At 35.3% G+C, this 15,302-nt stretch overlaps 1 protein-coding gene across 1 annotated transcript; it reads left to right on the top strand.

Annotated features, from left to right (window-relative positions):
* The first annotated feature begins 329 nt into the window (after nucleotides 1-329).
* On the top strand, nucleotides 330-14,992 carry LOC126733229 (protein ACTIVITY OF BC1 COMPLEX KINASE 8, chloroplastic). Its single transcript, XM_050436452.1, has 21 exons — nucleotides 330-957; nucleotides 2,067-2,202; nucleotides 3,768-3,934; nucleotides 4,331-4,451; nucleotides 4,633-4,733; nucleotides 5,090-5,188; nucleotides 6,421-6,531; nucleotides 6,663-6,742; nucleotides 6,851-6,920; nucleotides 8,282-8,355; nucleotides 8,465-8,534; nucleotides 8,657-8,745; nucleotides 9,529-9,653; nucleotides 10,567-10,647; nucleotides 10,738-10,798; nucleotides 10,891-10,945; nucleotides 11,070-11,168; nucleotides 11,251-11,340; nucleotides 12,239-12,298; nucleotides 12,394-12,517; nucleotides 14,496-14,992. The coding sequence occupies exons 1-20, from the start codon at nucleotides 499-501 to the stop codon at nucleotides 12,508-12,510; spliced, it is 2,265 nt and encodes a 754-aa protein (XP_050292409.1). The 5' UTR covers nucleotides 330-498; the 3' UTR covers nucleotides 12,511-12,517; nucleotides 14,496-14,992.
* The last annotated feature ends 310 nt before the right edge of the window (nucleotides 14,993-15,302 follow it).

The following is a 15,302-nucleotide window of genomic DNA, read 5'->3' as shown; positions in this document are numbered from 1 at the left end:
CGAGTTACAATCTAGTTTTCAAATTTATTCGTAGCCACATTGTTCATTGTATTCAATTCATGTCATAAATATTTAAAAAAAGAAAAGAAAAGAAGGCAGGAACAACTGGAAGTGTGGGATAACACGTAAGCCAAAAAGCGTTCAAAAAAGTTTCCACGTTTGTGGTTAAAAGCAATCCGTGAAGGTTCTCAACCAATCAGAAACCCCCAAATCCTCAACACTCATCTTCCCGCTTGCCACGTGTCCCAACTACCTCCACTTGCTTCCCTCCATTTCTTGTTTTTTCACTTATTTATTTATTTATTCATAATACTATTTTATTCTTTTTTTTGTCTTTCACTCTCTGTTAGTCTCTTCCTCTTCTCACTTCTTCTTCACTGTCACAACCACAAATTTTGAGCCTTCCAAAATTTTCAAATCTCTCTCCTCTCTCTCTCTCTCTCTCTCCCTCTCTCTCTGTAATGAAAAATTAGGGTTAGAGTTTGGAGTTTGATAAATATGGCCACTACTTCACTACTGCTACCCGAGCTCCTTTTTCTCTCTCCACAATCCACACTCAAGCGCCGAGTTTCTCTCTCTAAACCTTCTTCTCTCTCTAGAAACCTTAGGTACGGTTGTGTTTCTGTTCGGACTCGTCGAATCAGAGCTTTGAAGGAAGAAGGAAGCGCGGTGGTGGAAGTCGATGAGAGAGAGAGCAAGTTGATCAAGGAATTGAATGGAAATAATGGAGCTGCTGCTGCTTCTCGGTACGAGGAGAGGAGGTACTCGAATGGCGCGGCGGCGGTGGAGAGTGAGAATGGGAGCTTGGTGAAGTATGTGAATGGAAATGGTGTGGCGGCGCCGGCGGCAGCGGAGGTGGTGGAGGATTCGGCGGCGAAGGAGGACGGAAGGAAGAGAAGGCTAGAGGAGATCGGTAAAGAAGATGCGTGGTTTAAGCAAGCCGGGAAAGAAGTTGAGGTATATATATAAAAAAAAAAAAAATGTTAATTAATTTGATTTTTCAATTCTGTGTTATTTGAAGGAATAGTGTTTGTTTTGCTGTGATATTATTGTTTTGGAGTTGAGGTTTAGTTGAATTTGAAAATTCAAGGGTTCGATTTTGAAGGACCCAACTCTATGCCAAGGAATGCAGAGTGAGTGTTTGTTGTTGTTGTGGGTGTTGTATGGGAGAAAGAATTGTGTAATCTTATGTGGGATATTTCACAGAAATGCTACTTTATGTTCTTGCTTATTCTATTACATCTAGGACGTGTGCAAAGAGACATTGGTTTAATATGTGTTATTGAAGAATATAACTTTGGCTATCAATCATGGAAGTTAGGGTACTAGTTGGTTGGTGGTGTTTGACATGGTGGTTTTTGATAGATTTTAGTTGTCATTAGTTTAGTTTATAACACCATCTGTGTCTGTACCTAGTGTTCATATTTTTTGTTTGTCCCATAGCTGGTTCCAAGCTCAGACAAAGGAGGAGGTTGCAGTGATAAAAAAATGAAAAGAAAAGAAATGTTAGTGAAGGAGGTGGCAGAGAGTATGATTTAGGATACAATGGCGGAGAAATATACATTTAAACAGTCCTAATTAGTCTGTTAAGGATCCATAAGCCCATAAGTAGTTTTTTTTTTTTGGCTATAAAAAAGCTAACCCCTTAGTTTTGGGAATTAAGCTTTGTTGTTGTATTTGTTAGTCAGGAATAATTAAAAATCTCAGCATGCAATTTTATGACTTTGAGCTGACTTCAGGCCTTCTAGCTTTATATAATATTATGCATATTTGTGAAGATATTCCTTACAAGTTACAAATATATTCTCAAAGGTTTGTTTGCTTGTTTTTGTTTATTTTTCCTTTTTTTTTTGTGCTAAAATATATTCTCGGAATCAGACCAGTTGGTAGATGGCAAATCCATATTTGTTAATGACATATTGACCAGAACGTTTTCAAGAAATAATTATCTTGTTTTAAGTTATTTTGAAGCTTAGCTTTTTTTTTTTTTTTTATATACATAAGTTCATAAGGGTAACCTATATATATGTTGAGAATAATGTTTTGCTAAAATATGGCTTTTGCAGGTTTCTGTTACACCTGGTGGCCGTTGGAGTAGATTCAAAACCTACTCAACAATACAGAGAACCTTGGAAATATGGGGATTTGTTCTAGCATTTATCTTTAAGGCTTGGTTGAACAATCAAAAGTTCTCTTATCGAGGTCAGGCGCTTCTACTGGTTGAAAATTTTCAAACAATGGAAAGCATGTAGTTAAGGCTTTTTTCTTAACTAAAACTCCAACTGTTGCATTCTTAATAGCTCTGAAAATCTGGCTCTTACTTATCCATCTAGGAGTCCTAGTGAAGAAATAAAGCAAGCCTTTTGCAATATTTAAGCCTGAATGCAAAATACTTTGCAAGTGTCAAGGATGAAAAGAAAGTCCTCATAAGCCCATGGTACAACATTACCAAAGGTTTATACCATCAAAACTTGGAATTGCTTTCTAAGAATAAATCCTATTAGATTCCAATCGGGAGCAAGCTACACTGATCCAAACATGGTATCAATGGTTGAGAGAAGATGAACTATTTTAACTAACGTGATCATAAATAAAACCTATAGGCATTGGAATCGGATTCTCAAGGAGCAGAGAAAAAATTTCCTATGACATGGCCAACAGAAGCAGAAATGAACTCATCACTGAGCAATGGCACAAAGAACAATACTGTCCTCTTCTGCTCCTTAAACCAGCTGACCAAGTGAAGGAGTTCTTGTTCTCATTATTCGATTATCTCATTGGGATTTTTGCACCATGTTACCTTCTCACTGGATTTGTTAGCATAGGAATGCACTATGATTGCTCATTGCTATTAGGATCTCAGAATGAACAATGTTGGCTGCCTCATAAGTGTTTTTGATGTTGAGTCATCTAACAAACACAGCAAGTAACTTTTGAAAGTTATGTTTATAATAGATTCTTGACGAAAACTAACAAATAATGTATTATGAATATTTAAAGCTTTCTTTCTTCCAGAATTTGCTCGAATGGACAAATGCTTCGGAAATTTTTACGTTTACTTCCTTATCAGATTTGCTAGATAGCTGTACTTAGCATGCATAATTGTTGTTTTTATGGTTCTTAGCACACTGCCTGTGTGCTTTGGCTTTTCATTGTACCTTTTCATCTTTTTTGTAATATAGTTTTATTTATATTTCCAAAAAAAGAAGAAGAATGTATTATGAATACTTCGATTGAGTCATTAACCCTTTATGGTATTTAATAATGCCTTGATCCCAACAACTTGGTGTTGGCTGCATGAACCCATTTGTGCTATTTTTCTTTTCTAAAAAAGGTGTTCAAATCTTTCACTCCAAAAGTTATGCTTAGTTTACAACTAGTTCTTGTCCCCTATTCTGGTTGGGATGGCTGTGAAATAGAACTTCTAATAGCCCTACCTTGTCATGTGAGGTAGTCCAGATGGTCAAGGCCCACTAGATGATCACAAGGATTCGAAACTAATATAGACCTTGCTGATCTTTGTAATTAATTAGAGTGTTTGCAATTATGCTTTCATTCTCATTTTGTTTCTGTTGTTTCATTATGACATTTTTCTTGTAAGGTTTTGCTTTAGAAGATTTTGTTGCAGAGCAATTGCTGAGGGCTTGAAATCTAGAATTCTCGAGCAATACATAACTTGAGTGTTTTTTTTTTTAATTTTTTTTTATTTTTCTGGAGAGGGGGTGGTGGTTGAATCTAGACGTAATATCAATTATGTGAATTTGCAGGAGGAATGACAGAAGAGAAGAAAACTTTAAGGCGGAAGGCCCTTGCCAAATGGCTTAAAGAAAGTATTTTGAGATTAGGTCCTACATTCATCAAAATTGGCCAGCAGTTCTCCACAAGGGTGGACATTCTTGCTCAAGAATATGTTGATCAGTTGTCAGAACTTCAGGTTCAAGTTGTTTTATTAAATATCATTTATGAGTGTTGATAGCCCTTTTTTTTCTTGTCACAAATGCTAAGCTAAATTATTTCTATTGGTTAGTTACTTGTGCACCATGTGTATTTTTAACCCACGGCCTCACTCCACCCATTCTTATGGAAGAAGGAAGTGTTGTTTGAGCTAGAGCTCATTGGCTTAATAATTTATTAATTACTATTTTCCCCCACCCTTTTGGACATTTACCATTGCTTTTCTATTAAGTTTCTGAATATAAAAGCTAACCATGTTTTTCTCCTTACCTTTCCCAAAGAACAAATGAACAACATTCACTGAATATTATTGGTTTGCTATCTTTTTCTATTTGGCGATTCTTTATGTTAGAATTGAATTGCTTTTTTGCTTCAGGATCAAGTTCCTCCCTTCCCATCAGAGACTGCTGTGTCTATAGTTGAAGAAGAGCTTGGAGCTCCTGTGACTGCTATCTTTGATCGTTTTGACTATGAACCAATAGCTGCTGCTAGTCTTGGTAACCTTGATTTGCTTTTGACATTTGTTATACAGAAATTTGTGCGAAAGTAAATTAACCTAGCTCAAGTGTTCCTTATTTTTTTTTATTCATTTTTTATAATGGTAAAGCTGTTTTTAGGTTTACAGTTTCATAGCTGATAAATTTTGAATTATCAAATTCTGTTATCTAATTTATACAGGTCAGGTCCACCGTGCAAGATTGAAGGGACAGGAAGTTGTTGTTAAAGTACAAAGGCCTGGTCTCAAGGGTCTTTTTGATATTGATCTTAAAAACCTGAGGGTTAGTTTTCTTTTTGGCATTATTCTTTTAGTGGTCATTATAGTCATGAAATCTTAATTATTCATCAATTTGATTTTTGGTCTTTTGTCCTGGAAAAATTGACATTTTTCATTAGATATATTACTTAATATACCATGATTGTGATGTCATGGTATTGGTAATGAAGAAACTTGGAGGCTTTTAATTTAATTTTTCTTTTTAATTTTTAATGTCTCTATGCGTCTATGTTGTGTTTACATCTATATGGGCATCCACATTGTTTTACAAAATTATATGTGGAATGCATTTGAGGGGTAACTTGTTTTTACTTTTAGGGGTTTTGCAGTTATAATGTGCATGGTCATTGTTTATTTCAGGTAATTGCAGAATATCTTCAAAAAGTTGACCCAAAGTCAGACGGTGCAAAGAGGGATTGGGTTGCTATCTATGATGAGTGTGCTAATGTCTTATATCAGGTAGTCATATTGCCTTGGTTGCCTCATTCTTATGTTAGATTTATTATGAAACTACCTTACTATTTTTCATAAATTTAAGGCACACAACATGACTATAAGGGTTGCTATGCTTAAAGAAGAAACATATCCATAATGTAAAATGAATTTAATTGAGACAAGGATGTTGATATGGAAGAGTAAGGCCCACAAAGAAATAGACTAGTAATATTATGTTAAATCATTTGAGGGATTTCGTGCAACAACATTAAGGACAATACTAGAGAAAGTTGATTGCGAAGCTCAGTCATGCAACAGAGGCCGAGGGAAGAAAAAGGAGAATGTGAGTCAAGGTTGCTAGTAAACGATGCTCTATGAGTTATCTTGTCTGTGACCAGCATAAAGTAAAATGTTGAAGCAGAATGTGCCAATGAAGTTGGCTAATGACCTCTCAAATTTCTTATATTCAAACAGGGCAAGTTGAGTGTGGTATCCTGCCCTGTTGACTATGACCAAAATCCTTTTTATCAATACCTGATCTTGCGGTGTTAGAAAAAGGCTACTCAATCCATTTGCTTCTAGTATAAATCTAGTTTGTTGGACATGTTTCCTTAACAGTGCACTGGCCTGGTTGGTTTTGATCCCCTTTCCCCATAGGTGATCCAAACATCAATTAATTGATAATAAAGAGCTTACAATGACGTTCCAGTTAGCATCATGGGGTCATCATGTAGTCATGTTAGATATTATGGTCAAGTTGACATTCTAGTCATTCAAGTTGGAATTAAATTGATTTCCTGATGGTTTGTTAAGGAATGCTGTTCTAGTGAGAGAACAAGATATTGCTGAATACGCTGTAGACTGATTCTGTGCTGAATATAACATAATGTTCTGAAGTGGTTTGATGAACAAGGCTTCTGATGGAAGATTGTACATGAGCTGCTTTGCAGGCTATAACTATGGGAAAATTCAAATCCTATTTGTGAAAGAAAATTGTGTTGGGTTGCCATTTTAGTTCAACCTTTTATGAGTCAACAGATTAGATGTGATAAGCAGAAGTTTAAAAATACGCTGTGATCTTATTTTATTTTGCATTTTTCAGTCCCTAATAGATCATTGATGCAGAACGTACTTTATTTTTAATTTCATATTCTGCTCCTCTCTCTGTTTCTGTTTCTCTCTCTTCTTCTTCTTCTTCTTCTCCTTCTTTTTCTTCTTCTTCCCCATACCTGAAATTTGGAAATTTGAAATTTCAGGAGATTGATTACACCAAGGAAGCTGCAAATGCAGAATTATTTGCAAGTAACTTCAAAAATATGGATTACATGAAAGTTCCATCAATATTCTGGGAATACACAACACCGCAGGTTTAATTCTTCTGTATAGTGACCTCCCAACAAGTGAACATTAGTTTTTTTTTTTTTTTTTTTTTTTTTTTTTTTTTTTTTTAATATCTCTCTCCTTTCTAATTATTATCATTATAATTTTATGCATGTAGGTTCTGACAATGGAGTATGTCCCAGGGATCAAGATAAACAAGATAAAAGCTTTGGATCAGCTGGGCGTTGATCGCCAAAGGTTAATCCAATTCCCTCCCTTTTCATCTTGGTGAAATCATTTTTGCAAGTGACCTTCAACTCTTACACATCACATGTGACCTGATGATTCTAGTGCCACATTCTGTAGGTTGGGTCGATATGCTGTTGAATCATACTTGGAACAAATTCTGTCTCATGGTTTTTTCCATGCTGATCCTGTGAGTTCCTGCTGTTGCTTTTGATTTTTGGTTCTATACTATTTTTTGAAGTATGCTTACAATTGTCCAATTAGGACTACTTTGTGGAATTATAAAATGATTCCAGAACAGAAGTTTATTGTGCTTGCATATTGCTTATGCACTTACGTTGATTTTGTTTTTGTTTTTTATATTTAATTTTTAATGATGTGCAACAACTATGTCTGAAGGCTTGCCTTAAGGAATGATTCTCTAAAAATCTGCTGCACATTTGAGGCAACAATGTGTCAAGGCTCATGCTTTACAGGATTGTCCCTAACATTTTGAAGTGTGAGTTTTGCCTGACGGCTGTGGCATTCACCTGATGCACCAGCTAAAACGCTAGAATTCTAACACAACATCCCCCCCCCCCCCCCCCCCCCCCCGCGCGGGAAAACTTGAAATTAAAATATCATTTATGAAGAAAAATATTCTTTCTTAATTTTAATCTATAATTGGAATCAACGGACGCTTAATTTGTAATTTATAGCGTTTTATTTTTATTTTTTTTATTTGGAGAAAAGTATTTTGACTTTGGACTACAATGCGCATAAAGTTAACTTGTTTAATTTGAAAAGTTCAGTCTCCTAGATATCACAGACATGAGCCGATGAGCGGGGTCAGGAAGATAGAAAGAAGGGGGGATGGGGGAGTTGGACGAGTCTCTGTTTGTAATTCTTATTTTGTTTGGTGTCAGACTGTCCCTCCATGATACGGTGGTATTAGATAAGGAAAAGGGCAACTCTGGTGGAGTGCAGTGGCATTTTCTAAAAGTCAACCAGGGTTAAGGGAACAGCATTGAACAACCTGACAAATCTGATTCCAACCCAAACACATTTATGGTCACTGTATTTGATTTGCATTGTCGCAGTGGTTTTTCAATATGCATCCTTGATTAAAAAAAAAAAAAAAAAAGAAGCTAAAATGAGGTCTCCTTTTTATATTGTTGGATATAGGCAAGACAGATTTATTGTAAAGAGGAGAAAGAGAACTCTTATGAAATATATATTAGAATCATATAAATAATTTAAAAAGTGGTCTAGAAAACCCTCGCACTATACTGTTCTTGAACAGTGGTTTTATCAGTCCCTCTTGGCTGTTAGTTTGAATATATCTGTTTGTGTCTTTTCTCTTATTTAATGCTGTTTCAATAGAATAGCCATGACAGAGAAGTTTTGTTAGAATTCCATGTTTTCTGTCTTACTCAGGTTTTTAAGGATCCATTTGTGATCTACAATTAAGGAAACTGTGTCCACATTTTTTTTTTATAATCACATACAATCCTGCTATTAAATATCTATCAGCTAGATGTAATCAGAACCTCTTTTTATTCCTATCTGCAGCATCCAGGAAATATTGCCGTTGATGATGTCAACGGTGGTAGGTTGATTTTTTATGATTTTGGAATGATGGGAAGGTATTTCTGGACCCTTTGCTGTCTATCTACTGTAGGAATTTACTGACAAGTACATTTATCAAGTTTTCTTTCGTGACTGTCCTGTGCATTTTCTGTCTCTAACTTGCAGTATCAGTCCAAATATCAGAGAAGGTTTACTGGAAACATTCTATGGAGTTTATGAGAAGGATCCAGACAAGGTAATTATTTCAACTTTCAAGCAAAAGTGGCCATCATTACTTTTACCATATGTTAATAATATTGTGGTTCCCATGCTTGGTTTGTGTTTACTTTATCACTGGAAACTTTTGCGCTGGTGCAGGTCCTTCAGGCAATGATTCAAATGGGTGTTCTTGTGCCTACTGGAGATATGACTGCTGTCAGACGAACAGCACAGTTCTTCCTTAACAGGTGCTCTTAGTGTAGAGAATAATAGCGAGAGTTGAGTGGAAAATTCCCATGGGTTCCATTTCTTATCTTTCTTTCTCTTTTAAAGATTTTATTTCATTAATGCTTTTGCTTACTTTCTTTGATATGTTATTTTGCCATTTGAGCTAAAGATTGGATAAAAAGGCATTCTGCCAGTTGATATATTATTTTGTTTGTGTAAAATTACCAATAATTTTTATTATTATTTATTATTTGACAAAAAACAGAACTAAGCTAAACTTAGCTATGCCTCAAATGCCCACTTGGGCAGAATGCCTTTATGTCAGGTCAAATGTATTACATTTGAAGAGCACTACCAATGCTTCTACCTGACTAATTTATTGCATGATAGAGCTGACATAGAAGTCATTTAAAAATCCACCAGATATGAAGATATTAGCTTTTGGAATAATGTTTTAGCCTAATGTTGGTAGTGTTATATGCTGTCAACCGTGAGTTATACTGTAATGCTTGTGTTATCTTTAATCATGTACAGGGTGGATTTGAAAATGTGCTGACTTTACCTATACGTGATATTCTGTTATTTTGTATTTTAGTACGATGATATTGTTTTAAGTACAGCTCTACACGTTGTCTGCACTGATTATGCTACTGTTTTTTTGCACTGTGAACCTCAAATAAGCACTGGGACCCTTGGGTAACATAAAACAAAGAAGTACCAGTGAAATCTCAAGACATTTTTTTTTTTTTTGATTAAACCTTTCTCTAACCATGAAATGAAATTCTAAGCTGACTATTTTGCAGTTTTGAAGAGCGTCTTGCTGCACAAAGAAAAGAAAGAGAGATAACAACAGTGGAACTTGGGTTTAAAAAGCCATTGAGCAAGGAGGAAAGAGTAATGAAAAAGAAACAAAGGCTGGCTGCAATTGGTAATTCACCTGGTCTAGATTTTGTGCCTGTGATAGGTTCTATGCTTGTTAATGAGATATTGAATATAGCACCATTTTAAAAGATTTTGGGAGCTAAATACACGTGGTGGGTGTGGGCCCAATCAATACAATGCATCTTGCCCTAGTATTCTTCATCCAAGAACTATCCTCTGTTTTACGAGAAGCCTTGGCTTTTCAGAAACGATTCTGTACTGGGGTCACATTGTGTAACTTGAGACCTAGGGAATTAAGGCATACTCTGGAGTTAGATTTATGTACCTGTTTGATGGGAACCCAAGCAACTGTATTTTGGCAGATTAAAGCTTTAGGTCTTGTAAGAGTTGTTAGAATATAGGTTAAATGATTGAATTCATAATTTCTTAATAGCTTAAGCCTTTGGGCAATTGGTAAATTATCATGGTATCAGAGCAAGTGGTCATGAATTCAAACTCTATCTCTGCTCTACCTCCCATTTTAAAATTTTAAAATCCCACATTTTGGGCCCCACTTATTAAGGGGGAGTCTAGGTCCACACATGAGGGGAGTGTTAGAATATTGGTTAAAGGATTAAATTAATAATTTCCTAATAGCTTAAGTATTTGGGACAATTGGTAGCATTTCCTAATTGTTTAAACTTTTGGGACAATTGGTAATTTATCAAGAGCAATTTAAATGAATTGTGGCAAAAGTATCATTGAATATTATATAATGTATTTATGTACAATGGTAACATGTTTGTGTATGCCTGTGTATGCAAAACTTTAGTAAAATAAACAAATACTGTCTTATGTTTGAACTTCCTACCCTCAAATTAGTTGTGTAATTTTCTACCTTGGAGCAAATGAAAGCACTATGGTTTTCACTTATTCACCATGAACTTGATGAGATGCTAACCATTGCATTCTCTTAATAGGGGAAGATTTATTAGCCATTGCTGCGGATCAACCCTTTCGATTTCCTGCCACATTCACATTTGTTGTTAGAGCATTTTCAGGTAATATAAAAAGACCACGGCCGCTTCATAGCTATGAATTGGATTATGATACATGAACCTAAGAATAGTAAATTATGATCGTTTCTGCAGTTTTAGATGGCATTGGGAAAGGCCTTGACCCTCGATTTGATATTACTGAGATTGCTAAACCGTGAGTTTAATCTTAATTTCAACCAACTCTTTGAGATTTAGCAAGCCATATGTTCAGTCTATCTGACTTGTCTTTGATGCTTTACGTTGTAGCTATGCAATGGAGTTGCTAAGATTTCGGGAAGCAGGAGTTGAAGTTATCTTAAAGGCAAATGAAACTCATCTTTTTATTTTTTTGGCCGAATGCAAATGAAACTCTCTCGATTCTACTGTTACCTTGTATATTGATATGGTATGTTTCTTAATATCCTAGTGAATCTTATATCTGTCAGGACATCAGAAAGAGATGGGACAGGCAGTCAATTGCATTCTACAACTTATTCAGACAGGCTGACAGAGTTGAAAAGCTTGCAGAAATTATCCAACGATTGGTGTTTATTCAAAATTGTTTATGTGATATATGTTTTGTTGATGTGGCTTTCATTTTGATGTTCTGTTCTCCTTTTAATACAGGAGCAAGGTGATCTTAAACTGCGAGTTCGAACTTTGGAGTCTGAGAGGGCATTCCAGCGTGTTGCGGCTGTTCAGAGAACAATAGGGAATGTGAGTTTTGCTGGCTGATCTCCTAGTGGAATTATGCAAGTCTTTCTCATGAACTCTTAGATGGAATTGTTTCAGCACATGATAGTCCCACAAAAAAATTTATTTCTTTTCTTTGTGGTTTCTTCAAATACAAATAAAAGAATTTGTGAAACATGGATGGTTATTGGGCCCTTGGGGCTCCCAAATCCCAGAGCACCAAAACAAGGGGGAATAAAGAAAAAGGAGAAGAAAAAACATAAAAGAAATAAAGGAGACATGGTAGACCGCTTCGTGTCTATATGAAGAAGGCTATTGGATGTGGCAGTAATCATCACTTTCCGAAATTCTGTACCAATATCTTAGGTGATATAATTTCTTTGGAAGATTTTGGAATCCATTTTTTAGCATACGTGCTAACATTGTCAAATCACTATTTTGATTGGTATTTTATGTAACTTTAAATTGAAATGTGAAAATAAGGTATTGATTTTCTATTTTGAAGAGAGCTGTATCTAAGAAAGGTCTGTGCATGGGGATGGGAAGTTGTGTAATTACAAAATGCTCAAGTTTTTTCACATAACAATGGTTTTTGCTTTCAACACATGGTCAGGTCACCAAAAACAGAAAAAAGAAAAGTATTGAATATCTGTTTGTAAGTAGTTTATACCATGACATGAACTAGAAACTTTGTACAGTTTTGGAAATAAGGTAATTTTTTTTTTTAAAAAAGACTAGAGATTACCATGACAAGTTTTAGCCTAGAGATTTAAAATGTTAATGAAAACATTTCCAGTATCCTCTCTATATCTTTTGGACAGGTTATCTCATAAATTTGACTGATATTTATCAGAAAAAAAAAATTGGAATATTCTTTATATCATTTTATCTCTCCTTGATTGTATCTTCTTCTGACTAACAGGCTGTAGCTGCTGGAAGTCTAATAAACCTTGCAACAATTTTGTATTTCAATTCCATTCGAGTAAGCCATTTGTGACAATTTTTGTTCTTTGCAGAATAAAGTGTCTGTGGTGCTTAACTCTTATTCAATGCTTTGGTCAAATTGTTCCTTTTTAGGTGCCTGCCACTATAGCATATGCCATCTGCGCATTTTTTGGCTTTCAAGTTCTATTTGGTATTCTAAAGGTCAGAAAATTAGATGAACAGGAGAGGTTGGTTACAGGAACTGCTTAAACAATTGGTAAGATTTCTGTAGTTTGTTTACATAATGTTTTAGTTCTCTAAATCATCTGTGCAAGTCTCTTTAATAATATAAGCCATGCCAGGCCCCAAGTAACTCCCTTCATACAAGTACATCTACAGGACACATAAGACAAAATATCTTACATATAAAAGAAAAAAAAGCTTTTTTTTGTTTTTAACATTCATTGAAGCCTCTTTATATTCAATAATTCAGCCTTTTCAATTTCCTCTCATTCTAGACAGCTTAAAAATTGTGTCAGATACGTGTGACCGAATAATCCAAGTTTTTTATTTTATTTTATTTTTTTATAAGAAAAATAAATGGGCTAGAAGGAACTCTTTTTTCAATTTATGAAATTTTATTTAAACAATCAATTGACGTGCATGGGAGTCTGTGAACGAGGAGAACTGCCATTTCCTCAGTGCCCTCTGTTTTCCCGAATTCTGTGGGTGTGGGAGATGGGATATCTTCCTTGTGGGGAGTAATGTTATTTGTTTCATTCAACATATGTCATTAATGTTATTCAGAAAAAAATAATAATATTAAAATAAAAGAAAAGAAGAAGAACTAGCAGATGATAAAATGACTTGTCATCGTTCATCAACCTTCTGATGTCGGCAATATTTATCTTGTTCAATGAATCTGTTCAAACAAGCTGTACTGGAGGGTGTACCTGGGAGTGTGGAATGGAAGACTGAAAAATTGTTCTCAAAATCTGCTAAGACCACCCCACTCCCCTTTTGTATGAGTAAGACAGGGTAGGACCCAGAGCCCATGGAAGGCATTCATTAAATAGGCGTACCCAACTGATCCCATCAAGCATTGAGCAAGGGGAATGGGTGCATGTACCATTCATTCATTGTGCCATGGTGATAAGGTCTGCCAAGAGCAAAACAATGTTCACACTGGAAAAACCTAACTGCACCAGCTTCCAATGCCTCCACCTTTTTTTTTTTTTTTTTTTTTTTGGGCTAAGCAGCTGCCAATACCTTTATCTCACATATACCCACATTATTGCAAGACAGCTTATAATAAAAGGGTAGCCACAATTTTCTGGCATTCTCTAACACTTACATGAAAGTGGACAAACTTTATTAAGTTGATTTATTCCCTAAATAGGATGTCAAGTTAAAACATAATAATTCCTTTTTTTTTTTATAGTTGTGCAAATTCCAAACTTAGCAATTTAATCTATAGCACCTTTGGGTTGTCCATGATGAGCAATTAGGAACCTAACCTCTCTGTGTCATAGATTTTCGGTATCATTAAGTGTGTGTTTGGCTCCAGCTTATTTTACTATTCGGCTTATTTTTGCTACTATTTATGGACCCCCATTATGCTTTTTGGTACTATTCATAGGTCTTACTGTACTATTTCAGCTAACTTTGATCTTTATCTACATTACTTTTAGTAAAAAGTTTTCAGTTTCAGCAAAATAAGTGGATCCCAAACAAATCCTAAATATCTCATCTTATTCTCAAATTAAAGACTGATATAAAGCACCTAGGAGTAAGACTTTCTTGAGCCAGCTCATTATATCACCGAACAAAATAGTTCCAACCACGTAAAGTGGATCATCGGGATTCGATATATGTAATTTTTTAACAACCATCATCCATTCACTATTCTTGCCCTTGGAAATAAGTTACTGAGAGCCTCAGCCACTAGCATAGATAATAAGCTACAGGCCATATAGGAGCTCACTAATTAAGCTGATGGCAAATAAATTGATGAAGTGCAAATTCTTTGTTGCAGTATAACTAATTTATGAACAGTTACGAAAAATTCCTAATTGCTATAATAATGTGCCTTTGCATGTTGACCATTTTGCACAATCATTCTTATGATCTTTAGGGATTGTGAAGCATTTTACTGGTTACAGTTTTTATGCTATATTATTGTCACTGCTGTGAAGTGTTCCTGTTATATCAATCTTGACTATGGACCACGGTTCATTTGGTTGGGTTCATTGCAGATCTAGAGTGGAGATTCAGCTCATATAAAGCTTTCTAATCAAACATGCAACATCCAGTCATTTGAAGAAAATAAGAGCTTAAAGGTGCATGCAAGGTTCTTATACCATCAATATGAGCAAAAACTTCCGACTCTCTGATTCATGAGAAAAAAACTTCTTGAGGCTGAACGTTTTCGCTGGATTCTTCAAATTCATAATTATAATGAGATCAAACTTGTAAGTAGGTTAGCTAAGTCACTTGTTGTAATTATAAGTTTCAACAAGGATGTTCCCCAAAGGACTAGAGTCTCTAGACATGGTGACTTTATTGGCAGGCTGATGGTCATAAATGATAGCTCTCAGCCCTACTCAGGAGTTACATTTATAACATATATATTGTAGATGTTGGCACTGTAGCATCCCATCATATTTGGCAGGATGGGATGAACATTAGCCGGTGTATAATTTTGTACCATGAAGAAAATTGTTCAATAAAATGTGCTCCCCCTTTTTGCTTCTCCCATTTGTTTCAATATCTCTGATGGAAATTGTAATAATGATGGTTGCAAACCTCACAATTTTATTCTCTTTGCTCTAATCTTTTTTTGCACAATCAGTCTGTGTAAATTTCGAGCAACTGTCTGTACTTGAAGCAAATTTAGCACATGGATCGACAAAGAAGAAAAGTACTCTTTCCAAACAATTGTACACATCTGGGTATTCACATGTGCGCTCTTATTTAAAAGTTGTTTAGCTAAGTTTTCATTTTTGCAGTCGCCTTTTGTTGGTCGGTAGCTGTAATTTTCCCTTGTTTGGATGTTGAGGGTA

Source organism: Quercus robur, chromosome 6 (assembly GCF_932294415.1).
Source record: "Quercus robur chromosome 6, dhQueRobu3.1, whole genome shotgun sequence".
Lineage (NCBI taxonomy): Eukaryota > Viridiplantae > Streptophyta > Magnoliopsida > Fagales > Fagaceae > Quercus > Quercus robur.
This window is presented reverse-complemented; position numbering and strand designations above follow the sequence as displayed.

What these genes read in the sequence shown, in the direction of transcription:
- LOC126733229 (XM_050436452.1), top strand. Translation starts at nt 499, where the DNA reads ATGGCCACTACTTCACTACTGCTACCCGAGCTCCTTTTTCTCTCTCCA. An exon ending in TGTTGTTAGAGCATTTTCAG is followed by an intron (nt 10,648 to 10,737) that starts GTAATATAAAAA and finishes TCGTTTCTGCAG; the next exon opens with TTTTAGATGGCATTGGGAAA. An exon ending in TTCAGAGAACAATAGGGAAT is followed by an intron (nt 11,341 to 12,238) that starts GTGAGTTTTGCT and finishes TCTGACTAACAG; the next exon opens with GCTGTAGCTGCTGGAAGTCT.